The following is a 26,324-nucleotide window of genomic DNA, read 5'->3' as shown; positions in this document are numbered from 1 at the left end:
AAAAGGAGTGATGTTTCTTAATGTGTGGCAGGATGAACTTGAATGGCTCACCATTCACTAGACATGGAGAGTTAATATTTCCTTGATAGGTCTGGCATAGGCGTAAGAATGCAGATAGGTGAAACAGGAGAGGAGGATGGAAATATGCAACAGACTTCATACATGACAATAACACAGACCAGAGACTTTTTGTCCCTGCCTGCCTGTACATTTGACAAACAAAAGACTAGCTATTTGGTCAGTGAAAGATGCCTGAGGCAAGGGCAGACACTTGCCCATTCTAGTCCTCTTTGGACTAAGCTGACAGGATAGATGTGTGTGTGGGGGGGTGTTGCTTGCATGGAGAATGCTTGGCAGTGCAGCCAGCCTGGAGAATTCTCTTTGGCCTGAGTTTTCTCAGCCAAGATGTGGTTTTCCTAGCTTCCCAGCTTCCTGGCTTCATAGGGCACTGCTTGTGGAGGTTCAGAGGTAGTTTTTGCGGTCTCGAGAGAGAGAGAGAGAGAGAGAGAGAAAGACCACCCCGGGTTCAAGGCTGAGGAGGCTGGCTACGATATGTAACTGTACACAATCTGAGATGTTCTAATGTGACAGCTGGGGGCCTACAGAATACCTGCCAGAAGACATTAATGAGTTAAGAACAAAAAGAAAGATAAGTGTGTGTTGCACATCTTTGAGGTACAGGACTTTTTTTTCCCTCTTGAAAAGTTATATTACTTCCTCCCTATCCCCTTAAAATGGCAAGGAACCAGAAAATGCAGTCAAAAGACATTTTTTCAAAACATCTTTCATGTTGACTTCAACACATTTCAAATCTCAGAACTGTCATGATCTATTCCAGATATTTTTTGTGTAAACTATGTACTTAATGTGTCAAGTGATGCAGCAGCAGTATGTATAAATGTTATAAATTAAACGTATTCACTCAATACTTCTAGCAATGAACCACTGAGGATGAACACCCTCCCCCCATATTGAGAGAAAGCAGTGGCAGTTCTTTAAAAAAGGAAATGCCTCTTTAAAACTCCTCTTCTTATGTTAAGATTTTTCCATCATAGGAATTCTTTTGGAAACAAACATCTTTTTTTAAAAAACAAACTTAACCTTAGAACCAACTAGATGGACTATGGGTAATACGCTTCGTATAGTCTTTCCTTAAAATATCATAAATAAATAAAGATCACTTCCAATGTGTTTTCAACAGTTCCGCCACACTTTTTGGAAAATAAAACCATCCCCACAGCAAATTGTACTGTGAACTGGTCCTACTGTGATAGGTAAATGACCAAATTTACTTCTCCATTCCTAAGTAAATCTGGTACTTGTTATGAAAATTCACAGCTGAGCTCCTATTAGATACCTAGAAACAAAAGTAATTACAAACAACAACAGCAGGGTGAAGGCTTCCTGAAAAGGATACTGGTAGGAGTCAGAAGGAGACTGAAAGCAAGGGAAGGGGAGAAGCAACATCCAATGATTCCGTTTAAAAAAGTATATGGGCTTCTGAGATTTCCCTTGACCCTTGCAACCGAAAGGTAAAAGCCTCCTAAACCAGTTATTAAACTGCTCACTTCCATTGTTTGGAACAAAAGCAAGGACAGTCAATGACTATTTGATTTTCAGTCTTTCTAACTTCCTTAGTAATGTGAAGTCAACCTGAAAATAGACAACAACAACCAAATTCGATCAGTTCAGGTGAAGGTTGTTTCCCTCTGGCATTAGGTGCTTCAGCCAGTGAAAGAAGATACCAATTATGATGCACACCAGTTCCCCACTCCACTCTCACATAGTTGTGAAGGCTCTCTGACTTTTTTATGCAGTGACTCGAAGCAGAAGTTGGAAAAGTTATCTTTCATAAGAGAGCACAAGAGAAGCCATGTTGGATTCAGGCCAGTGGCCAAACCAGTCCAACACTCTGTGTCACACAGTGGCCAAAACCCAGGCGTCATCAGGACGTCCACCAGTGGGGCTAGAACTCCAGAAGCCCTCCCACTGTGAACCCCCAAGCACCAAGAATACACAGCATCACTGCCCCAGACAGAATGTTCCATCTATATCATGTGGCTAATAGTCAGTGAGGGACCTTGCTCCACATGTTTATCCAATCCCCTCTTGAAGCTGTCTGTGCTTGTAGTTGCCACCACTTCCTGTGGCAGTGCATTCCACATGTTAATTACTCTTTGGTCAAAGACCTAGAAAAGTACTTCTTTCTCTATCTGTCCCATGCATAATTCTGTAAACCTGTATCATGTCACCCCTCAGACATCGTTTCTCCAAGCTAAAAAGCCTCTTTAACCTTTCTTCACAGGGAAAATGTTCCACCCCCTTAATCATTTTAGTTTCCCTTTTCTGCATCTTTTTCAATGCTATTATATCTTGTTTGAGGTGTGGTGACCAGAACTGTACACGGTATTCCAAATGAGGCTGCACCATAGATTTATATAGGGACATTATGATATTGTCTGATTTGTTTTGAATTCCCTTCCTAATAATCCCCAGCATACCATTTGCATTTTTTATTGCCGTTGCACACTGAGTCAACATTTTCAGTGATTTATCTATTACGACTCCAAGATCTCTCTCCTGGTCAGTTACTGCCAGTTCAGACCGCATCAACATGTATTTATAGTTGAGAAATTTGGCTCCATGGTCCTCCCTGGGTTTTGCTGCCCTGAACAACTGTCACCCACAAACTTAGCTACTTTACTGCTTACTCCCAACTCCAAATCATTAATGAACAAGTTAAAAAGAACCAGACCTAGTACCGAGCCCTGTGGTATCCCACTACTTACCACCCTCCACTGAGAGAACTGTCCACTTATACTCACTCTCTGTTTCCTATTAATTAATCAGTTTTTAATCCACAAGAGGATTTGTCCTCTTATCCCATATGACTGCTGAGTTTACTTATGAGCCTTTGATGAGGAATGTTATCAAAAGCTTTCTGGAAGTCAAGGTAAACAACATCTATTGGGTTACCCTTGTCCACATGCTTGTTCACCCCCACAAAGAACTCTAAAAGGTTAGTGAGACTAGATCTTCCCATACAGAATCCATGCTAATTCTTCCTCAATAGGTTTTCATCAATGTCCTTACTAATTCTATCTTTAATAATGGATTTCACCAATTTACCCAGTATCAAATTAGACTGACCAGTCTGTAATCTCCTGGATCTCACCTGGAACCTTTTTAAAAGATGGGGGCTAACAATGGCCTTGATTCAAACAGCCAGGTGCTGGGTGACTGTATTGGGGGTATCCATTGTGGAACAATAGAGTGATAAACAGGTTGCTTACCTGTAACTGGTGATCTTTGAGTGGTCATCTGTGCATTCACACCCATGGGATACAGTGCGCATGCGCTGGATTGATCGGCATTGTAGCAAGCTCTTAATGGATTTTCGCACCCAGACTTTGGGCATGTGCAGGAACCCCACCACGCATGCCCAGAGGGGTGGGCGTGGACATCCCGCCAGTTCCTTCGAACCGCCACAAATCAACCCCTATGAAAAATGTAGAAGCTGACAGCAGCGGGGACGGAGGGCGGGTGGTGTGAATGCACTTGAAGATCACCAGTTACAGGTAAGCAACCTGTATCTTCGACGTGGTCTCTGTGCTTCACACCCATGGGAGATTAGTGAGCAGTGGCCTACCTGGAGGAGGGTGCTGGCAGGTCATTACCGTGAAGCGGAGGATAAGATGTGACGTCCCATGTTGGTATGAGAGTTCTTTCGGACATCTAGGGTGTAGTGCCTTATGAATGTGTTAGGTGTAGCCCAGGTAGCGGCTCTGCAAATGTCCATCAGGGGAACTCCCTGGCGGAAGGCAGTTGAGGCTGCAACAGCTCTGGTTGAATGAGCCCTGATAGGGCCACGCAATGGCTGTTTAGCAATAAGGTAGCAGAGGCGGATGAGACCTACAATCCACCTTGACAAACGCTGAGCTGTGATGTGAGTTCCCAGCCTTGCTGGCGCATAGGAGACAAACAGTTGACAGTCACGTCTTGTTGGACGGGTTCTGTTTAAGTAGAACAGAAGCGAATGCTTCGTATCCAACGTGTGTAACAGCCTCTCCTCTGGGGATGTCGGAGCCAGGAAGAAATCCGGGAGGAAGACCTCTGCCTGTAGGTGAAATTCTGACACTACCTTTGGCAGGAACAAGATGTCAGGTACAAGGCGGTCGCCATCTTGCAAAAATGACAAGTAAGGAGTGTCATGTCTGAAAGCCAGTATTTCTCCAACTTGCCTTGCTGAAGTGACAGTGACCAGAAAGGCTGTTTTCCAGGACAGGAATTTTATGTCGCAAGTTGCGAGCAGCTCAAAAGGTTTCCTGGTGAGTTGGCGAAGGACCAGGGTCAGCGAGAGACAGGAGGAATTCGAAAACTTTCTCGAGACCTGTGGAGGTGGCTCCTCACCCAAGGATGAACAGAATTTTTGCCACTTGTAATGATACGACTTTCGCGTAGTGGACTTTCTGGAGTTTAGCAAGACATTTGCTATGCAGATGGAAAAGCTGTTGACACTACTCTCCAAGCTGTCAACTTCATTCGTGGCACGTCATGGTGTAGGAGAGGGGACTCGGTTAGGAAGAAGAGGTCTTGTGCCGGAGGAAATTGGTGGTAGACCCCCGCTGACACATCCAGGATGGTTAAGAACAATGGTTGCCTCGGCCACCACGGGGTTATGAGGATGCAGTCCGCTCTGTCACTGATGATTTGCGGACCACTCTCAGACGCAGAGGCAGTGGAGGGAAGAGGTAGAGAAATCCTCTGGACTACGGATAGAGGAGACCGTCCCCTAAAGACTGGGTCCCTGCCACCTCAGCTGCAGAACAGAGGGCACTTTTTGTTCACCCTGGTGGTGAAAACGTCTATCTGAGGGAACCCCCACTTGCGGAAGAGTGGGAGAAGGTAAGTTGGATTCATTTCTCACTCGTGCATACTGAGTCCTGCCTGACTTAGGTGGTCGGCCTGCACATTCATGTGCCCAGGGATGTGCGTGGCAACTAGGAAGACATTGTGGATGATGCAGAAGTCCCATAACCGGAGGGCGAGGTCGCAGAGGCATTGGGAGGCGGTGCCCCCTTGCTTGTTCACATAGCTGAGGGCAGTAGTATTGTCCGTGAGGACTGTGACACACAGGGGCAGGAAACTGGTAACAGTGAACTGTATCACAAGCAGTTCCAGGAAATTGATGTGCCGATTCCGTTTCTGTGTGTCCCATCTGCCTCTGACACAAAGTCCCATCATGTGGGTGCCCCAACCTGAGAGAGAGGCATCTGTAGTCAGGGTGATTTGGGGCAATGGAGGATGGAAGGGTGCTCCCTGGAATAGGTTGGAAGGGACGGTCCACCAAAGAGTCCTGTACTTTGATAGGTGGGAATAGGTGGGTGGAGTGTGTGTCTCGCTCTGGATTGAAATTGCGGATAAACCAGAGTTACAGGTGACACATTTTTAATTTGGCAAAAACCAGGACTGATGTAGTAGTGGCCATGAGGCCAAGTAGCCTTTGTATTTGGAAGGCCGTCACTGAAGGCCGGATACACATGACAGTGGCTAGGTTGACCATGTCGGCTGCTCTGTTTTGTGGCAGGTAGGTTGTGCAATTTGTGGAGTCCAGTAGCGCACCGATGTAGTGTATTTTCTGGTCTGGTTGAAGTTGAGGCTTTTCCAGATTTACTTGCAGATCTAGGTTTTGCAGGAGGAGTAGTGTCTCATTGATGTTTGAGACTAGTGCGTCCCTGGAAGTCGCTACCATGAGCCAATCGTTGATGTACAGGTAGATGGAGATACCTTTGAGACGGAGGAAGGCAGTGACCACCACCATCGTCTTCGTGAAGACTCTCGGTGCACTTGAAAGGCCGAATGGCAGGGCTGCATATCGGTAATGATGTTGACCAATTGCGAAGCGTAGGTATTAGCGGTGGGACGGGTGGATGGTGAGGTGGAACTACGTGTCTTGGAGGTCGAGGGTGGCCATCCACAAAGGAGTTTAGCTCACAAAGGAGTTTAGCGCCCGCAGATCTAAGATTGGTCGAATGCCTCGATCCCGCTTCTGAACAGTGAAATAGTGGGAATAGAATCCTCTGCCCTGTAGATGCAGTGGCACCGGCTCGATGGCTCCCTTCTGCAGAAGGACGGACACTTCTTCCAGGAGGACTGGAGAAGTGGGTGTGGAGACGAAGACAGGAGTAATGGGGTTCTGAATGAATTCTATGCAGTAACCCTGGGTCAAGATGGACAGCACCCATTGATCTGTGGTGATGAGGCGCCAGGTTTGGAGGAAGGGGGTTAGACGGGTTGGATGTGACTGGGAGATATGGAAGTCAAAAACCCTGCTTGGTGGACTTTGCCTGCTTACTGCGGGAAGACTGTTGTCCGAATCCAAATCTAGGTTTCTGAAATGTAGGCTTCTGGCCTCCAGAGGATGTACGTGGCCTCCATTGCCGGTCAGGAGACTGACTGTTTGGGGTGTGTTTTTGCCAGGGTCTGGACCAGGGATGAGGTTGGTATTGCTGCCTCTTGGATGAGGAAACGCCCAGAACACGAGAAGCTTTTATGCTTTCATCCATATCTTGTAATATGGTGTCTGTAGTACTGTTAAACAGACCAAGGCCTTCGAAGGAGAGATCCTCTATGTATGACCTAGTATCTGGCAGTAGATTGGTGTTACGTAGCCAGAAATGCCTTTGGAGAGCTATGGCTGAAGCCATTGTCCTTGAGCAAGTGTCTAGGGCATGTTTGGAGGTATTAATTTGTTGTTTTGCCAACACCATGCCCTCCTTTTGGATGATGCGGGCTGCTTAACGCTTGTCTTCTGGAAGGTTAGCCAGAAGCTCAGAAAGCCTCTCCCACAAAGTGTATTGGTATCTACTCATACACGTTAAGTAGTTGGTGGTCTTCACCCCTAGCACTCCCGTAGAGTAGAAACGTTGTCCAAATGCATCTAACTTTCTGCTCTCCTTGTCAGAAGGTGCAGAATGGGTTCTCTTCGACTTGGATGGGGAAGTGACTACCATGGAGTTTGGTTGAGGATGGGCGAATAAGAATTCCGCTCCTGTTTCCTGGACTCTATATATATGGTCCAAGCGACGTGTGGACACTGGATGATGGTTTATCCTATGGCACTTTAGCTGCCTGTAACAGGACCGTAGACATGGGTAGTGCTAAAGCCGTCGATGTATCGAGTTGTACCACATCGAACATGGCATCTGTAACCTATGGTTGCGGTTTTATGACTGAAAGGCCAAGGGAGTGGGCCATTCTTTTTACGAGGTCTCCGTAGGAAGTTAGATTGTCAGATGGAGATATAGGTTGGTCATCGGCTACTGCCTGGTTAAGAGACGGCTGGTCAGGGGAACTGTGCACTTCTGAAGCCCCTGTATCAGAATCCTCATCCACAGAGTCAGAGGAATGAGGTTCTGGTAATTGTACCGGAGTGGTTTTGATCTGACTGGTTGGATCCGTTGACGGTGGGATAGGGGGACTGGGAGGAGAATATTGATCCAGTCGATGTTGAGGAGGTTCATCAGATGGATGATCCGGAGGTCAGGAGAGAGATGCTGAGGGCCTTGATCTATGGGGTGAAAGTGATCTGTGGGCAGAGTAACGATCCCAATCAGAATAACCTGCAGGAGTCAACCCCAGCATGGATGCGGGTGGATAAGCCCCATAGAGATAACACAGTTCGTGGTGATCCCAGGAGAAAGCCGGAGGTGGTGGGTGCAGGAAGACTCATAGGGATCTACTCCTAGAGCGGGAGTGTCTTGGAGACAGTGTAGCATCTCGTCTCCGTGAGCCCGATCATCGATATCGAAGGGTCGATCATCAGCAAACAGATGGGGAGTATTACATTGAGTGCTTTTAGGGATCTGTCTATGCCGACCCGCATCAATATCGGCATGAAACTCCGAGACTGTCAATGTCGATGACTGAGCAGAGGGAGAGCAATCCATGCCCAGGGGACGACTGAGGATCTCGACATTATCGATGTTGGAGAAAGGATGCATATCGACCAGCGTGTCATGGTCTAGCTGGTGTATGGGAGAGTCCATTAGCTGGATGGTCGGTATCCCCCCCCAAGGCTATCCTGTCATATTGTTATACTTTAAAGATCCCAAGACAACGCAGAGCCTTCACCTTGGCGAGACTTAATTCTTTTCCTTCTAAGGTGCTCTCTGGTCGTTTTACAGGACTTCCGTTTTCGTAATGACTTTGTGATTGTGGACAAGAGATGATAGAAACTATGGATCATATAATGCTTTTTTGCCCCAAGTGGAATAAGGAAAGAGAGAGATATATCACTCCCGTTATGAGAAAAGAAAAGCCTCCCTTTCTTCCTTGGGTAGTTTCAGTGTTATTGTCTGATTATTCTTCTGACAATCAAACCACGGTTTTAGTGGCTTCCTTTTTAGCCACAGTGATTGGAAAAACAAATCTCATTGAGTTTAATTAGCTTATTGCTGACAACTGTCGACTGTGTATTTACTAAGTTGACAATTTTAAGTGTGGGTCTTTTTTTAATCTTTGCAAAAAATGACTGATTTGTTATTATATGCTTGTATTTAGTGTTGGTCACATGTTTTAATCCTGTTCTGTTGCTATGGCTTTTTTGCTAATGCAATAAAGATGGTCGGTATCGGTGGAGCGACCGGAGCCTCCGATGCCGATACTGCCGTTGGAGCGGGGGGCACGTTAGGGGCATTACCCGGTGCAGGACCCATGACTTTTCCAGATTTCGTCGCCTTTAGGGCCTTAGAGGAGCCCTTTTTGGCAGACTTGTGCTCCTTGCTTGATTTTAGCTTCTCTTTCATGGGAGTGGACGCCAAAGACTGCGCCGTCGGTGCCGGAGGCTTCGATGTCGATTGGACGATGTTGGACAAGGGCTTCGATACCGGAGCCGTTGATGTCGATTGTTTTACCAGCACTTCTGAATCCATGACTGAAGCGGGATTTAACGCTGACTCCAGTAACGCTACTCGGAGATGCGCCGCTCGGTTTTTTCTGGTTTGATTAGAAAACTTGGCACAGTGTCGACAGCACTCTGGTCAGTGCGTCTCGCCAAGACAAAAAATGCAAAGGGTGTGGCCGTCAGGTGGAGCACGCTTACTGCCGCAACCCTTGCAACGCTTGAAAAAGCCCCACTTCTTCTCCATAAAATAAGAATGATGGAGAAGAAAAAGAGGTGTGTGGGGGGGAGAAGCCTGAAGGCCAAAGTGAGGTAAATGAAAAAAACTTCCCCCTCAACTAAACAAAGTCTCTCTCTCTCTCTCTCTTTTTAAAGAAAACAACCAAAAATAACGGTAGAAGCGAGAAGTAAAGAAGACTGAAGAGAAATCCGAAGAGCCTCTGAGGAAAAATAGCTACCGATCTGACCGATGAAAGGAAGGTGCTTCCAGCGCGGTGGAAAGAAAGGAACTGGTGGGATGTCCGCACCCACCCCTCTGGGCATGCGTGGTGGGGTTCCTGCACATGCCCGAGGTCTGGGCACGAAAATCCATTAAGAGCTTGCTACAATGCTGATCGATCCAGCTCATGCACACTGTATCCCATGGGTGTGAAGCACAGAGACCACGTCAAAGATCTGGCGTTTCCCTGGTACCAGACAAAAGGAGTGAAGTTTCTTAATGTGTGGCAGGATTAACATGAATGGGAGACCATTCACTAGATATAGAGAGTTAATGTTTCCTTGATAGGTCTGGCATGGGTGTAAGAATACAGATATCTTAGACAAATATATGGAAAGAGGAATGAGAGAATTATTTCAAAGGTATTTCCTGACATATAGGTGAAACAGGAGATGGTGGATGGAAACATGCAACATAATTCATTTATGACAATAGCACAGACCAGAGGCTCTTTGTCCCTGCCTGCCTGTACATCTGACAGACAAAAGACTAGCCATTTGGCCAGTAGAAGATGTTTGAGGCAAGGGTAGAGACTTGCCCATTCTAGTCCTTTTTGGACTGAGTTGACAGAATAGACACGGGGGGGGGGGGGTTTGCTTGCGCGGATTATGCTTGGCAGTGCAGCCAGTCTGAACAGTCTTCGCTTGGCCTGAGTTTTCTCAGCCAAGATGTGGTTTTTCTAGCCTCCCAGCAAAAGCCACTGTTTAAGCCAAGCCTGGCTTCGTGAGGGCATAGCTTGTGGAGGTGCAGAGCTCATTTTTGGGTATCTCTCTCTTGCGAAAGACCACCCCAAGTTCAGGGCTGAGGAGGCTGGCTACACTAGTAACACCTCACAGGGTTGCTATGGGAATAAAACAAGAAAGCAATAACCATGTATGATGTCCTGAGCTTCATGGAGGAAAGGTGGAATAAAATTTTTACTAGATAGACACCTTGTGTAGGTTCAAACATTCAGAGCCTCATCTATTTTACTGCTTGGAGAGCTGCAATTTTAATGGTAATGCGATTAAATAAATAAGAAACATAATATATTACTCTGAGATTTTGGGGGCTAGACAGTTTTATGAGATGGGCTAGTGCCTCTATTGTAATGTCCCTTAGAAAACTTAGCTAAGCAGAATAGCAATATTATTACAAATGTGGTGACTACAAGAGAGAGGATGATGACAATCTGCCAACCGGGGTCAAAATGTCAGAATAGAGAAGCCGTGGGCTGAAATTAAAGTAGGCAAAAGTAGTAAAAAGTGTATATGAAATCTTTCATTTGATATACCTAATACTTAATATATTAAAGGACTGAAGGATCGGGAGGTGTTGTGCAAATGAAAATTCGATGAGAGATACAAAACAGCAAGAAGAATAAGAGACTCCTATCAACTGAACCTTGGGTTACATAATAATACAGAACTAGTGACTGTAGTGTAGACGTTCTCATGTTTCCAGAAAGGAACAAACTTAGATAAAGATGATGGTTCAGTATGTTGTGCAAATGAATGGATACACAGATATATATTCTTCTGAAAACAGTCAACAGAAAAACAAAGCAAAGAAATTGATTTCCAGACTGGATTGATGTCAGTACAGTGGAAGAGCAGTCTTCATAGGAAGATACATAGTAGAAAAAAGAGACTAGCATTTACAGAATCATCAAAAGTAAAGTTACCACCTTCTAAGTACCCTAAAGTACATGGGGTTAGAAGGCTGCAGCTCTGCTATGGATGGTACTGTTACTACCTGAGATTCAGATGGCAAATATCTACTCCAAAAGATGTTTTTCTTGACATCTATATACTAGGGGAAGGGGACATAAAGTGAGCCAAAGGCATTTGATTCTTTCAGCAATTATGCTGATGAAATAGGTGATATCATGAGCTAATTTTAGCCAATTGATTCCAGCTGTTATTAAAAGGAAGGGGGGGGGAACCAAACCTTTAAGCCAAAAGACAAGAGCCATTTTTTTCTGATTAATGGTGCCAACACAATGAAATAATTTCTTATACTTAAGGTGGTCCAAGAGAAATCATTAATGAGAGAGGGCACTGCCTGCATGATCATATTTTATTCAGAAGGACATTTAAATGAAAAGTATAATTAAAACAAACCTCATTACTTTAAACAATTACAGAATATGACCTGGATGGAATTTTTAATCTTCTATCCATTTTTGCTCCTGTGTTACTCACCTGATTATTTTGCATATTTAAACCGTGACAGGTAGTTCACACACAAGAGGGAGTTATTGTATTAAAAATAATTCTCCCTAATCAACTTTTAAAAAGCTAGTGTTTACCTATAAAATAAAGATGACAATGCCACTTGGCATTTCAATTCTGCAAGACAGCACTTTCTTTTTAAAGTATTTAAATATACATTTTGTACAATAGTGCAAAAAATTACACCGTAATCCTATATGCATTTTACTTACAGGAAGTTCTCTGTGAGTTCAGTGTGGCTTGCACCCATCCACAAGACTGCAACTATAACTTATTTATGTGCAAACAGCACACAAGTGATTAATTTCAGTATTTATTTGCCTCTTATAGTTAGGGGTGTGCATGCAGATATACCAAAGCAAAATTAAGCCCCAAATACACTGTTTCAAGTCATCTCGGAGATATATGAAATGACCCCAAACATTCCTGAAATTCTGGGAGTAACAAAAAATAATCTCCTAGTATTTTGGGAGTGTTTGAGTTTTAGGGATGCACAGGTGTGGAGGGAGAGAGAGAAAGGAAGGTGGCCTGCCAAACGGCAAAGCCTTGCAGGCCAACCCACCAGCCCATCCAAATGTCCACTATTTTCTGATGCCAACCAGGTAAGTCCCCCTTCCCTCAGCTGTTAGCCAGCTAACATCTGACACTTGAGTAACTGAGAGGTAGGCTTGCCATTTCCCCTGGGGGAGCAGGGGTTTGCCTGATTTAGGGGTCCCCAATCCACTGGCCCACATCAGGCCGGCAGGGGAACCCTGCCCCCACAGTGCCAGGATTGCAGCGACGTGCCTAGCACGATGACATCACCCAGAGGTGACATCATCATGCCAGGCATGTCGCCAGGGGGACACTGTAGCACTCAGCCTAAAAACTCTGTAGTACCAGAGTTTCTGGCCACACAGTGCACACACAGTGTAATTAAGTTCTTCCTGGTGCTAAGAAACTGTTAAAATACTGCATTACTCTGAAGAAAACTAGGACTTTGGTGTCTAATGGTGTGTTTGACCAGTGTAATGTGTCCCTGCACTGCTCCATGACCTTGAATAAGATTCCAAGTGACAGAAATCACCCATGCCAGAGCAGTGCTTGTAAACACACATGTATGGCATGAATCTGGCCATATCCCTAAGGATGCCACTTATATATGTGGGTTAGTAAAACCTTGTGAAACTGCAGGTTCCCATTTTTTGAAAACAAAAATAATCCCATAGGTTCCAGCAGTCATAGAAAAAAATCTTGAAAATAAGAAGCTATTCTATCTGAAAAACTCAGAAGTAGAAAGATGCATGAAAAGAAGCACCAAATGATTCTCATCTATAATATATAAAAGCCAAGCAGTGCTCTCCCATTGGCCACTGGGGAAGCTGCCTTGGCGTCCTATTGGCCTGTCCCGCCAGCTCCTCCATTCATACACCCCCACTTTTGACGCTTTGCATCTTGGGAGTTGTAGTTCTCAGCTGGGCTTACTACAACCATAGGAAAGGAAATTAGAACTACAACTCCCAAGTTGGGAGTCCCAAGAGGCCGTGGGGCATTAGCAGGAAGTGTTGAAGTGTTAATCAGTTAAACTGTTAAACAGGGGTTGGGGGGGAAAGGAAAGGCCTGGACATCTCCCTGAATTACAACTGATCTCCAGATGACAGAGATCAGTCCCCATGGAGAAAATGGCTGCTTTGTAGGGTGAACTCTATGGCAGTATACTTCATTGAAGTCCTTCAACAAACCTGGCCTTCCCCTAAGTATTGCCAGCCTCCAGGCAGCACCTGGAGATCTCCAGCTATTACAACTGATCTCCAAATGACCAAGATCTGCTTTGGGCAGTGGACTCTATGGAATTATACCCTGCTGCGGTCCCTCTACACCCCAAACCCTGCCCTCCCCAGGCTCTGCCCCTCAAATCTACAGGTATTTCCCAACCTAGAGTTGGCAACCCTGTAACTGGCTATGGAATCGTTTTCCAGACCCTTGGAACCAGGAAGACATGGCATAGGAGGAAGTGCTTTTCTACCTTAGCTGCCGCTGCATAACCAAAATCAACATAAGTCAGGGGTGGAGGGAACCATACCTGTTACCATGAGGCTGTCCTCCCACACTACCCACTTAGGGCAGCAAAATGACTTGAGACAGCCCTGCCTCACAGCTAAGCAGAGGGAAATAAACGTGGCTCGCCTCCCTCTATTTCCCCCTTCCCTCCACCGCCCCACAGCCAGGACACTCACCTGGAGCCTGTTTCTAGAGCTTGTTGTATTTCTTCCCACAACAGGCATTACTCCTAGTTTAATAATATGGTTCAGATACAGAGTCACAAACTTCTCCCTGCCCCGTGTCTGTTTCCCAGCACTGAATTCCACAGAAACTTATACTGTGAATAAAACTTTGTTGGTCTTAAAGATGCTACTTGGCTCAAACTTTGTTGTAATTTTATGCTCAGTTTCACAATTCTAAACTTCCTGCCAAGCTAAAAGCCACACACAATTATTTAAGGAAAAGTGAAACATACTGAAAGTCCTGCATGCTTTCAAGCTCAACCATTTCAGTATTCCCTACCCCTTATCTACACCAGGGGTCATTTGGGGCCGGAGTGCACTAGAGCGCTGCTCTGGGAGCCCAGGAGTGGGCACAAATGGCGGTGGCAGCAAGCCCCGCCCCCAGCTCCACACCCACAAGCTCCTTCTGTCTAGAGTTGTGCCACAGTAGTGGCACAATCTCTCCATTGTATTCTATGGCAGCGCGACTCCAGAGAAAATCCATTTCTCTCTTCACTCCCCCCCAGCCCACCTTGGCAGGCCAGCTGGGGAAGTAAAAAGGGGGGCATCTTCAAAAGGCTCCCCTTCCCAGGGCCAGACCCCTGGGAACTGGGAGGAAGGAGTCAGCTCGCGGGCGCTTTGTCTCTCTTTCCGGCCGTCCAAAGAACATTGGCCCTAGAAAATCTGCCCAAAATGCCCTGACTTCACAGGCATGTGGGGGAGTGTTCTCTTGGGCGAGCCTGCCCCGGTGTGTCTTTTCAGCCGAGAGAGGTGGAGAAAGCTAGTAGGGACAGGGGGGCCCTCGTCTCCTGAACTCCCATGCTGTTCTCTTCAAGTCTCCGCCCCTTCACCATCGGGGGGGCAGCAGGGAGCATCACTTGGCGAGCTTCTCTCCAGGGGGAGCAGGCGGGCAGGCACGGCACTTCCTTGCCTTCCCCAGCCACGTCCTCAAAGCAACTCCCTCGTCACCTTCCTTTACTTGACTTGAATTTTGGTGCAGGTAAAAAAGACCATCCTCTCTCAGGAAGGCCCCCTCGAGGGTCTGTCCTATGCATTGCCTGCCCCCCCCAACCCCCCCTCAACCCGCCAAAAGCCCTGCAGGCTGAGGCTGCTACTCCACTCGCCCAGCTGTGCCTGTGCTCCTCCGTGCCGGTCAATCTATCACCAAATGTATTTCAATCAGAAACTTACAATAGATGACTTTTTTTCAGTCTCAGCCAAGGTGGCAACTTGACACATCAACATTCATCTTTTGCTAAAATATTAGTAATCTCAATGAAGATCCTGCACTTATATTGACCCAAGATATAACTTGCTGCTTTCATCAGTGGATAAAGAAAATGCTAAAATCCATTTGTCTAAACTATGGGCTAACCTGGAATTTCTGAAGCCTGATATTTCAAAAGATGAACTAAATATAACTGCTTCTAGGTCTGAAAAGCTGAGCCACTCCTTAAAGCATCCGAGGCTTCCAAGAAGCAAGAAACACTTGATTAAAAAGGCAAAAGCCAGCAAAAGTCCTCTCCTGGAATTTTGTTGATGAGCATTGTCTCAGTAAAACTTAAAACTTTCTTCAGTACTGGGAGGGGCAAAAACAACAAAGCCTGAAATATATCAGATAGCAAAAAAATAAAAAATCAATTCCTGCTATACAAGTAAGTGCAGAAGAAGCTTTTTCTGGCCTCAGGTTCATTATGTTATAGGGTTGCCAGCAGTATTCCCTCTAAGCTGAGTTAGTGTGATCTAGCTCACAGTTTTTTAGCCTCCAACTCACAGATTTTTGTCTTAGCTCAGGAAGGACGGCTCCAGAGCAAACTAATTTATGCAGTAGCCAGATCGCTCGCTCACCAAAAAAAGAAAAAGAAAGAAAGAAATTAGCAATTTCAAATTTTGTGTTTTTCATTCTTCCTACAGTGCATTTATGTTTGAAAATTGGTGAGTGCACCGGGGGGGGGGGACCAGAAGGTAGCCTTGCCTAGTGTGCAGAAAAACCTGGGACTAACCTTGCCCCTTCCCCAGCCTGCCTGCCAAGGCGGGCTGAGGGGGGGGGAAGCAAAGAGAGAAGGAATCCCACCGCAGCTGGGGAAGGGAAGCGGAGGCTTTTGAAGATGCCTACCCCCACTTTTTGCTTCCCCTTCTGACGCCACTTCCAGTGATGTCAGGGGGTATGGCATATGCTGAGCTATTATGCTAATAGCTTATTAGGTATGCTAATGAGCTCTTGCAGCTCTTTTTCTACGAAATGATCCCTGGTCTACACCAGCAAGTTTGCTCATAGTATTATTTTAATCTCAGAAAAAAATACTTTCCTAATGAAGATGATGCTTCTCTGCTCAGGAAAAGCAGGGCATCTTCGACTTAAAGCATTTCTAAACCAAGCCTCCCCCAAAATATCACATGGCAGAATGCAAACCTATTTAAAGTCCAACAATAATAACTACCGTTGTTCTAAAATATTTATTATTCTTAACTCTGAGGTCCCATCTTCTTGCCAAATGAAAGAAGCTGAGTTTTGGAGCACCTCTGAGCCTTGTGTGAGCGACAGTAGCCATGGAGCATAGCACAAGAGCTGGTGAGCCTTTCAACCCATCGAAACAGTCAAAGTACCTTGAAGCCAAGAACATGGTGTCACACTCTTGCAGATCCCCAAATCACAGCCATGGTGGAGCCAAACAGGCTATTGTGCAAGTTTTAATATCTAGATGATCATATGTATGGGATTGCCATGGGCTTGGGGAGGGGGGAATATCACACAGTACTGGAACAATCCTATGGGTTGTGATCCATATATACACTTTACATATTTACTGGGTTGAGAGAAAGAGCAAAAATATTTTTCCTCAACTGCTAAAGACCAAAGTAGAGTACTAGGAAAAATACAAGTCTTATGATGATCATGTAAGTATTGTAGAGAAATAAAATCACCTGGAAAAGTCTGAAGAATTTGGCTTAACAACACAGTTTACTCTTAAGAGTATAGTTATTTATTTGACCCAAAATACAATTTAGCAAAAGTTGGTTACAACACTGTATGTCTATTTCATTGCACAATGTTGATTACTCAGTCTAGATGTTCATTCTGTGTTATAGTAGTTTACAGTGGTTTTACCCCTTAGACAAGAATAAAGTATGATTTATTATTTAAACAATCTCCTAAGGGGGCTTGCACAACAAGAAAGCTAGGTTAGATCTGGCTTTCAGGAGAAGAAAGGGAAAGGAAAGGAAAGGGAGAGGGTGCAATATAATACAGCTATTTATGAATCTATTACAAGATTTAAAAAAGAAAATCCTGCCCGTAAACTATCCAATGTAAGTTGCTTTTACACATTTCTTGTAGGTTCATATTTCCTAGCACTTTTTGGTCCTGAAGAAGTTTCACAATATGACATGATTATTGTTTTATGTAAAGTGGAATGGCATGTAGAATAGATTTTAAAAACACTGACAAGGTATAAGGGGAATAATACTGCCTCTGTGCAATGTATTCTCTTCTATTAGATACAGAAAGTATACTTCCTTATCTAAACAAATAACCTTATTTCTTCTGCTTTCAGATTAAATTCTGACTTGCAAAAATACTTGCAGGACACTGTTGTTGATTTACACTATCCTTATTGTATGTGTTAGGCTGATCTTAGATCCCATTACAATGGAGATGAATTTTTCCATATGGACCAAGAAAATCTAAATTTCAGCTACAACACAATGAAAGTTACAGTGCCATCCTAAGCAGAGTTGCATGCTTATAACTCGGCTGACATAAACTGGCTCAGAAAGGTACATCTCTGCTTAGGACTACACTGCTGCTCTTTCATTGTGCCGGTAACTGGGATTCTGAGTGGTGAAAGAAGTAATAAGCAAACATCTATATACCAAAAGAAAACAACACTTCCCCCTATTTTTCATGAAGTAATTTTGAATGATACACAACGGGCTTACTATGTTGCATACTTGGGGGCTGCAAATATTTACAATAAAGCCTGAACAAATGCCCGCTGATGTCCCCTACCCCAGCCAAAATACAGGTAGCCTTGGTATCCTATACTTACAATTGTGAAGTTCATAACTTTGAGAATCCAGATGGTCATGGCAAGGTTCACCAGAATTAAAATCATTAGGAGAAGCACAAAGAAATAGAGGCACCTCTTCCGCCAGCCATAAATCCCCACTTTGTACACATGTGGTCCTTCTGAGCTTTGCATGGTGCTCCTATGTGCGTACTGTTCCTGAGACATCTGAAACATAAAGGTATACATTAAGCTGCAGGATAAACCCAGACAATTGGAAGACCATGCATGCATTGTAGAGCATTTCAAAAATACCTGCTATACAAAACTATATCCTGTGGTTTGCTACTGTATTGCTCTTCTGTTTGACTATTTTATATAGCAATGAATCATAATAGAAGTCTATTATATACATTTTGAAACACACACACAAGAATTTCCCATGAAGACTGGTCTCAAATGGCTCTCTTAGCAACTCCAGGTTTGTGCAAGGCAGGCATTCTAGGGCCCTCAAAATCCAGAAGGGAAAATTTGCATGCACTTTGAAAAAGAAGGTGAGCTCAGCACTTTGTTTTGAAGATGCAATATTACTTCTCTGAGGCTTTAATTCACACAAAGAAAAATCATCTCAAATAAAATTATTCTTAGGTGCTGCCAAAGAAAGGGCACAGAAGGGTAGCACCTGGGATTCTTTCCGTAAAGCAAGATTAATATACAAAGTTATTCTAGTTGCTCAGACACAATCAAATAATGCTAAAAGATGCAGGTACCTCACTGATGTTCTTAGAGAACATCCTTATTTAGCAAAGCAAACCTATGTTTATCTCGGAGTAATGATGCTGTGGCAGAGCAGATGCATGGGACTGGGGGGGGGGGGAAGTTGATGGTTTTTGTTCCATTGGATATAATAGTGTGCTGCTTTGACCCTAAGGTCCAAATATTATTTTGAATGTCCACAGCAGCATTAAAAATAATGTATCTTTAAAATTTAAAGGGGTATTATTTTCAATGGGAGGTAGACTTCGTCCCTAGACCTTGAATGGCAGGTCTATGACCCACTGAAAATAATGGGCAGTAGAACTCCAGAGCTGCGGTGGCTCAAGTGGTTAAGACGCTGAACTGCAGGCTGTGGAAGCTCAGTAGTTCAGCCGTTCGAGACCCGAGTGCGCCGCATGACGGAGTGAGCTCCCGTCTCTAGTTCAAGCTCCTGCCAACCTAGCAGTTCGAAAGCAAGAAATTGCAAGTAGATAAATAGGTACCACTTCGGTGGGAAGGTAACAGCGTTCCGTGCACCTTGGTGTTTAATCATGCCGGCCACATGACCACGGAAACGTCGACTTCGGACAGCGCTGGCTCTTCGGCTTGGAAATGGAGATGAGCACCACAACCCTAGAGTCAGATTCGACTGGCTTTTGAGCAAGGGAACCTTTACCTTTACAGACCTCCAGAGACCAGGTCTATTGCCCATTATTTACAGCACCTTCCAGCTGTTTGGAGGCACATGTACTCTTTATAGGACTTGGTTTGGTGGCCAGGTCTTCCCCCAGAAAATGACGGTCCTCCAAATTACTGTGCCACCAAATTACTGTGCCACCAAATTACTGTTCACGAGGGTGCTCTTCCTCTCTCTCCATCTTCTGCTGCCTTGGGCAGAATGGGAGAGAAATGGTTCTCATTTTTTTCTTTTTAATTTCAGGTCTTTTTAAAAGGACATGATTTTGGGGTGCCAAAATTTCTGAACTGAAAACTGTGCCTGAAAAGAAGGTATCAAAATGGTTTCAAATTTCCTGAAATTTTGGCATACTGAGACTCATCCCTTGAAAGAAAAAAAATACCTGAATGTAAAAAGAGAGTTTTGAAGTGAACACTGCTAACTTGCTCAACGATAGACAAAAAGGGCAGCAACTGGAAATAAGAAACATGATCCAAACCACATTTTCCCCTCCCTAAATAGTATACATATAAGAACATCAAGGCACCATGTAGCAGATAACCCACAATTTCAATACTGCAAATGAGATTCATCTTACCTTCTGATAATGTAATGCAGAAAATTATGTTGTACTAAGGTCAAATATACTGCTCACTTGTCAATAAATGCAGGGCAGATTATCGCACAGTAAATAACTAGCAGGTAGAAAACAGCTTTTAATATATACAGTATGCCCACTGAAATAGATCTGAACATGTTTTGGTATATGCTGTGCATGTTTCCCACTGACCCCATTTGCAGCTGTATGTAAAGTGGTTCTGAGATGTAGTCTCTAATAAAGGTAGGGAATCATGTAATAGTGAGCTAAATCAGCTATACTGGAATTGGTTCTATTGTGTAGTGTACACAACAGGTTCTATGCTATGTACTTGCAGCTTCAGTTTCCAAGGAGCCCTGGGAACCATAGCATGTGGAGACTGACATAGGATTAGATGTATGCACAAACACACAGAATTTTTCGGGTATACTGATATATCAGTATTTCCCAATATTCCTGAATCCCAGTATTGGTATGGTATTGGGATTCAGGAAATATTTGGGACTGCCAATTTCTTTTGGCTCCCTTGTACTTTATGGGGACCATTAAAGTCAATGGTCCCCATAGGCTATAATAGAGAATTGATCAGGAGGTATCTGGGGCTCTGGGGGGTGTTCTTTGGGGTAGAGGCACCAAATTTGTAGTGTAGCTGCTGGTGCCTCTCCTCAAAATAACAGCCAAAAAGATTGGACCAGAGGGTCTAATTCTATGGGCCCAGAAGAAGGTGCCTCCATCCCATCCTCAATTATTTCCAGTGGAGGGGGGAAAGGCATTTAAAGAGATGTGGTCCCTTTAAATGTCTTCTCCAAACCATGGTGCCATGGCAAGTGAATTCCAAAGGCATTTAAAGTTTAAATGCCTTGCTGAGAGTTCACTTGCCAACCTAAATGCCTTCAGAGTTCACTCTGAAGGCATTTAAGTCAGCAAGTGAACTCCAAAGGCATTTAAACTTTAAATGCCTTGTTGGGAGATTGCTCCATTATATCCTATGGGACCATTATAGTCAAATATCTCCATGGCCTATAATAGGGGTCTGGGGGGCACAATTTTTTGAGGTGCAAAATTTGTAGCATAGCTGCTGGTGCCTCTCCTTAACACACACACCCCAAAGTTTCAAAAAGATTGGACTAGGGGGTCCAATTCTATAGGCCCCAGAAGAAGGTACCCCCATCCCCCATTGTTTCCAATGGAGAAAAAGGAGAAAGGGAATTTTAAAGGCACACAGTTCCTTTAAATGGCTTCTCCAAGCCGCAGTGCAGCAAGTGAACTCCAAAGTGAACTGTAACTGTGGCTATCTGGCAGCCCCCAAAACTCCCAAATATTTTCAGGATTTTTCAGGGTGGCCATTTTTAGGTCACTAACTGGCTGAAAAAATATCTGGAAAAAATCCAGTATGTTATTTTGGGGTTAATTTTTTTGGCTTGATTTAGCTGAATCATGCATACCCCTAATTAGGATAAGCTCACACCCTGCCACAAATTTTGTTAGTCTTTAAGGTGCTACTGGACTCTGCTCTTTTCTACTTTATAGGATTTTTTTAAATTAAACTAAAAATTCTCAGGTTTTTTTGGGGACAGACATTAAAGCAAAAGTATTATATGTACAGATGTGTAATGAATTTAAGTTTTCAGACTCCAGAGGATGGAGGGCAACTACACTTTATAGTCATTTGCATATTGCAGCTGATTTGATAGTACATTAATTCAGAGCTGCCTGCTTAATTGAAATTTACTTCTATTAAATACTATTTAGTGACTGACCTACAGGACAATCTGGTCCATTTATAACAATTCCCTCTCCTGCACTCACTTATTATGGGAGCAGATCTGCAGGAACAAACTTAGGCTGCTTGAAACTCCTGCATGATAAACTATTTGAATTAATTAACCTCTATAGAGACAGATACAAGGTCCAAAAGTGCTGAAAAATATCTTCTACCAATCTGATTCTCCTAGTAGTAGCAGAAACAACAACTTCTTATTTGGGATGAGTTTAAATAAAAGTATAAATCAAATGACACATATCCAGTAAAGCATACTTATTACATTTGTGTGTGTGGGGATGTTTATAGAAAAAAGAAAAGATGTTGCATCATAATTGCAGAGATTTTTTGTCAATGTACAATAGAAAAGCTTGAAGGGGATATATGTTGCCGTTTGTTCCATTTTGTCAAGCACTATTCACCAAGTTCATCAATAGTACACCACCAATAAGCTCAACAAAACTGCAGCCGGGATCCCCAGGTAAGCTTACTCCTGAAGTCTGAGCCAGATCACAGCTCAAACATTTAACTACAGTGCTGCCTGTTAAGTGCAAGTTGATATAGGTTACCTAGCTGATGGCATGTACTGGATGTCAGGAAATGCTGTATTCCTTCCATTGCAGCAGTGAGAGGGGAACAGTTATCAGAGCAAGATCTCAAAATAAAGGGTACATTAGAGCTGTGACATCTAAAACAAATGACATCCATTTTGCTCTCTGGAAGTCTGAAGCGGAGCAATCAGGGCATCCATTAATTTTTATGGGACTGTGATTTCTTCAAAAAAGGATAACCTTTTTAAACTACAGGGCACTTGGCAGCCTATGCAAGAAATGGAAGGAGTGCCTGATTTTTGAACTTTTACTCAGACTACATTCGTAAGCAGAGTAAGCAGAAGTCTATGGAAATGTTTTAGTGCCCCATTGACCAGACTACTACAGACTCTTGTTCCTGTGCTTGCTTTAAAGTAATCCTACATATCCCTTCCCTATCTACAGTGACTATCAGACAGTTTTGAGCTCTTATACACCGGAGTTTTATGCAGTTTTGGGCTATTGGTTTTTAGTGGATTGAATTTATGTTTTATTCTTTTATCTTGTATTTTGTAAGCTGCCTTGAACAGGTTTTGGGCCCACTACTGGAATATGTACTGATGGCCCCCTATGGAATATGTGATGATGCACATACTGTGAAGAGGGGTAAAAAAATGGCACTGAGCCGGGATGGAATTATCAGACCATACTAGGGGCATTACAACATGCTTGTGTGATCAGATGGGGAATCCCGTCCGTGGCCCATTTTAACCCATTAGAGCTGGACTTTTCCCAGTGTCTTTTAACTCTGCTTCTGTGGTGGAGCAGCACAGGTTGCCGACGACTGCAGGATGCTTCCCAGATGCTGCTGTCTGATTGTGCCCTTTAGATCCGTCAGTGTCAGTAAACAGCCATTTGTATTCTGGGTATGCTCTGTGTAACCTGTCTGCTGTATGATGGGGAGGGACTAGCCGGCATGTCTCTGTTCTCATCCTCCCAGTGTGTTTTGCTGTTTGTTTTGACTTTGGAATGTTTTGCTGCCTTTGTAGTTGATAAGACTGTGAGAACTGTTGGACTTCCGGTTTAAGCGTTTTGCCGCTCGGACGCATCTCGTCTCACTTAGATAGAGACGCGCCGAGACCCGGCTGATGGGAGGGGTTCGAGTTCATCCCAGACCCCCAGCCTGGAGAGCTGAGGAGAGCCAAGGGGACACACAAGGAAGTGAGGCTCACCTTCTTCCCTGATAGGTACCATTGCCACGGAGCCAGCATGGTGCCCAGAGACGACTGCCGGAGCAAGCGAGCATGATCAAACTTCTAAAAAGACTTCCAAAAGACCTCCAAGGCTACAAACTGTGAGTTATGCAAAGCTCAGGTGAAAATAAGCGAATGGAGCCTTGGTAGTAATTGGAAGCACCTAAGTTTGAAGCGTGGGGGAGGAGATTTCAAGGCCCCCCCATATGAGTAAACTGTTAAAACGGGTTTAAATCGAAAATAAAAAGACTTTGAGCCAAACCAAGTGTATAAGAAGTTAAGTAAACGCAAAAGCTGCTAAAATATATGAAGCAGAATTAAAACGCATACCTTTTGCTTTGTTTTGGAAAACTTACTTCTTGTTGATATTATGGCTGAGAGAGGACAGAGAGCGCCGGAGAAAAAACTGGTGACCGGAAATAACATACCAATGACTCCCTCCCAGAACCAGGAAACATCTACAGACTTCTCTTCATTGTTAGCAAGTGCACTGTGCCCTCTAATGGATCAGATGACTACTCTCAACACTATGCTAGATAATGTGCAAAAACAACTAAGCAGATGGATAAGAGAACCTCAGCAACTGAGAAAACGTTGAAAAAGATGGAAAAACAGACTGAGAGTATTAATAAAAGAGTGGATGAAGCAGAGAAGGAGAGATCTTCGGATAAAACGCAACTAATACAGCTCCAGCTGGAAAGATCCATGTATGTTCTACATTTCCATGGGATACCTGAAGATAAGAATGAGGACTTAAAGGAACTCTTGGAAGGGAACACCGTATAGATGGCTATACCCGGAAGGGCTGAGTTTTAATTACCAGGATAAAAAATACAAAATTGACTCTGTTCCCAAAAGCGGAAAGATTTATGGATCAAATGTTCAATGTAAAAAAGAAGCAGAAGGAAAAGAATCTAAAACCGGATGTGGAGGAAGAAGAGGAGGAGGAGGAGTCCTACTCACAGGACTCAACAAGCCAAATTTCCTCATCATCAGAATCATCTGAATCGGAGAAAGGAGTGACCACTCCCAAATTGCAGAAAATGAAGAAATCTAAGAAGAAAAGACTCTAAAACTAAAGCATGAGTGCTAAGGGCAGTAACTGTGCCAAGCTAATAATTTTATATTTGTATAATCGAACTAATCTCTGTATAACCTGTATTAATAGGTTAAAAAGATGTATTCTTTTAGCTTTTCAGATTGTGATTTGTATTAGTATTTACCATATCCCCATATCCAGTAGGAGATTTAGAATAGAGTGGTAGTTTTCCTTCCCCTATCTAGTAGACTTTATGTATCTAGATCTCCCTGACCCATTTCCCATAGTAATAGTGATAGGGCATTAGTATTCCTTTCCACATTCCATATTTGTAGTGTGTAGTGTGTTCGTTCCAAAGGTACTACGGGGAGAAATCATGGCCACGGTGCATGAGAATAAGTTAGCTGGACATTTTGGGTTTGTGAAATCTTTGCACTTACTCCAAAGCCAGTTTTGGTGGCTGGGCATGAGAAAGGACTTGTCACTTTTTGTGCAGTCATGCCAAACATGTATCATGTGCAAACCTTGGCCTGGTAAACCACCAGGACTATTACAGCCTTTGCCCACTCCAGGACGACTGTGGGAAGTTATCTCGATGGATTTTATAACTGACCTGCCCCCTAGTCGTAACATGTCAGTAATTTGGGTGGTTGTGGACTTGTTTTCCAAACAGGCACATTTTATCCCACGTGGGGGGTTGCCCACAGCTAAGTCCTTGGCCCAAAGCATGCATCCAGCACATTTTCAGACTCCACACATTGCCAAGCAAGATTGTCTCCGACCGCGGTTCTCAATTAGTTTCTAAATTCTGGGAGGAATTGATGAGGTTGATGGGTATTGAGAGGGGCCTCAGTAGCACGTATCATCCAGAGACTGATGGCCAATCAGAACGAGTTAACCAAACCTTGGAACAGTACCTCCGTTGTTTTACTAACTTTCAACAGAACGATTGGGTCGATCTACTTCCATTGTTGAATTTTGTTATAAAAACGCCTGTCATTCCTCCACGGGGGTCTCGCCTTTCATGGCAGTGTATGGCTACGAGAGTCCCCCTTTACCGTTTCTGGCTAAACCCCCTGTTACTCCAAAGATGGGCTCGGCTGGGGACTGGTGCAAAACCCTACAGGAATCCTGGCCGGTCTTGTGCAAGACTTTGGATGCAGCCAAAGAGGCGTATAAGAAGCAGGCTGATAAGAAAAGGGTGGTGGGTTGGGATATTCAGCCTGGAGACTTGGTGTATGTGTCAATCAATAACATGCAATTAATTACTTGTCTGTGGAATTGGAATTACCAAAAACATTGAGACAGATGCACGCTGTTTTCCATCTCAGCTTATTAAAAAAGGATCCTGGTCCTAATGTTTGGCACCCTGACGTGGTGACACCTCCCTCTCTTCTGGTGGATGGTGAACTGCACTTTGAAGTGTCACGCATTCTGGACTCAAAGTTAAAATGCAATAGACTCTTTTACCTTGTGGAGTGGAAAGACTTTGGTCCGCAGCACCGGGAATGGGTGGAAGTAGGGGATATTCGGGCCCCTGACCTTATTCATGCATTCCATGAGGAGTTCCCGGGAAAACCGGGAGAATCTCCCGGGTAGTCCAGGAGAATTGGGGGGGGCAGGATGTCAGTAAACTGCCATTTGTATTCTGGGTATGCTCTGTGTAACTTGCCTGCTGTATGATAGGGGAGGACTAGCCAGCATTGCTCTGTTCTCATCCTCCCAGTGCGTTTTGCCGTTTATTTTGACTTTTGAATGCTTTGCTGCCTTTGTAGTTGATAAGACTGTGAGAACTGTTGCTAGGACCGTTCCTAATCTGGCTGGTGTGAGCCAAATGACTGAAAGC

General features: G+C 44.1%; 1 protein-coding gene across 2 annotated transcripts in view; it reads right to left on the bottom strand.

Moving 5' to 3' along the window:
• The window catches only part of SGCD (sarcoglycan delta), a 359,455-nt gene that overhangs the window by 314,755 nt on the left and 18,376 nt on the right, over positions 1-26,324 (bottom strand). For both annotated transcript variants that reach the window (XM_015428722.1, XM_015428728.1), the window contains exon 2: positions 17,907-18,092. In XM_015428722.1, coding sequence (XP_015284208.1) covers positions 17,907-18,092 — 186 coding nt within the window. The remainder of the gene's footprint in view (positions 1-17,906; positions 18,093-26,324) is intronic.

Source organism: Gekko japonicus, unplaced genomic scaffold (assembly GCF_001447785.1).
Source record: "Gekko japonicus isolate JY-2015 unplaced genomic scaffold, Gekko_japonicus_V1.1 scaffold763, whole genome shotgun sequence".
In the NCBI taxonomy this organism is placed as follows: Eukaryota; Metazoa; Chordata; class Lepidosauria; order Squamata; family Gekkonidae; genus Gekko; species Gekko japonicus.
This window is presented reverse-complemented; position numbering and strand designations above follow the sequence as displayed.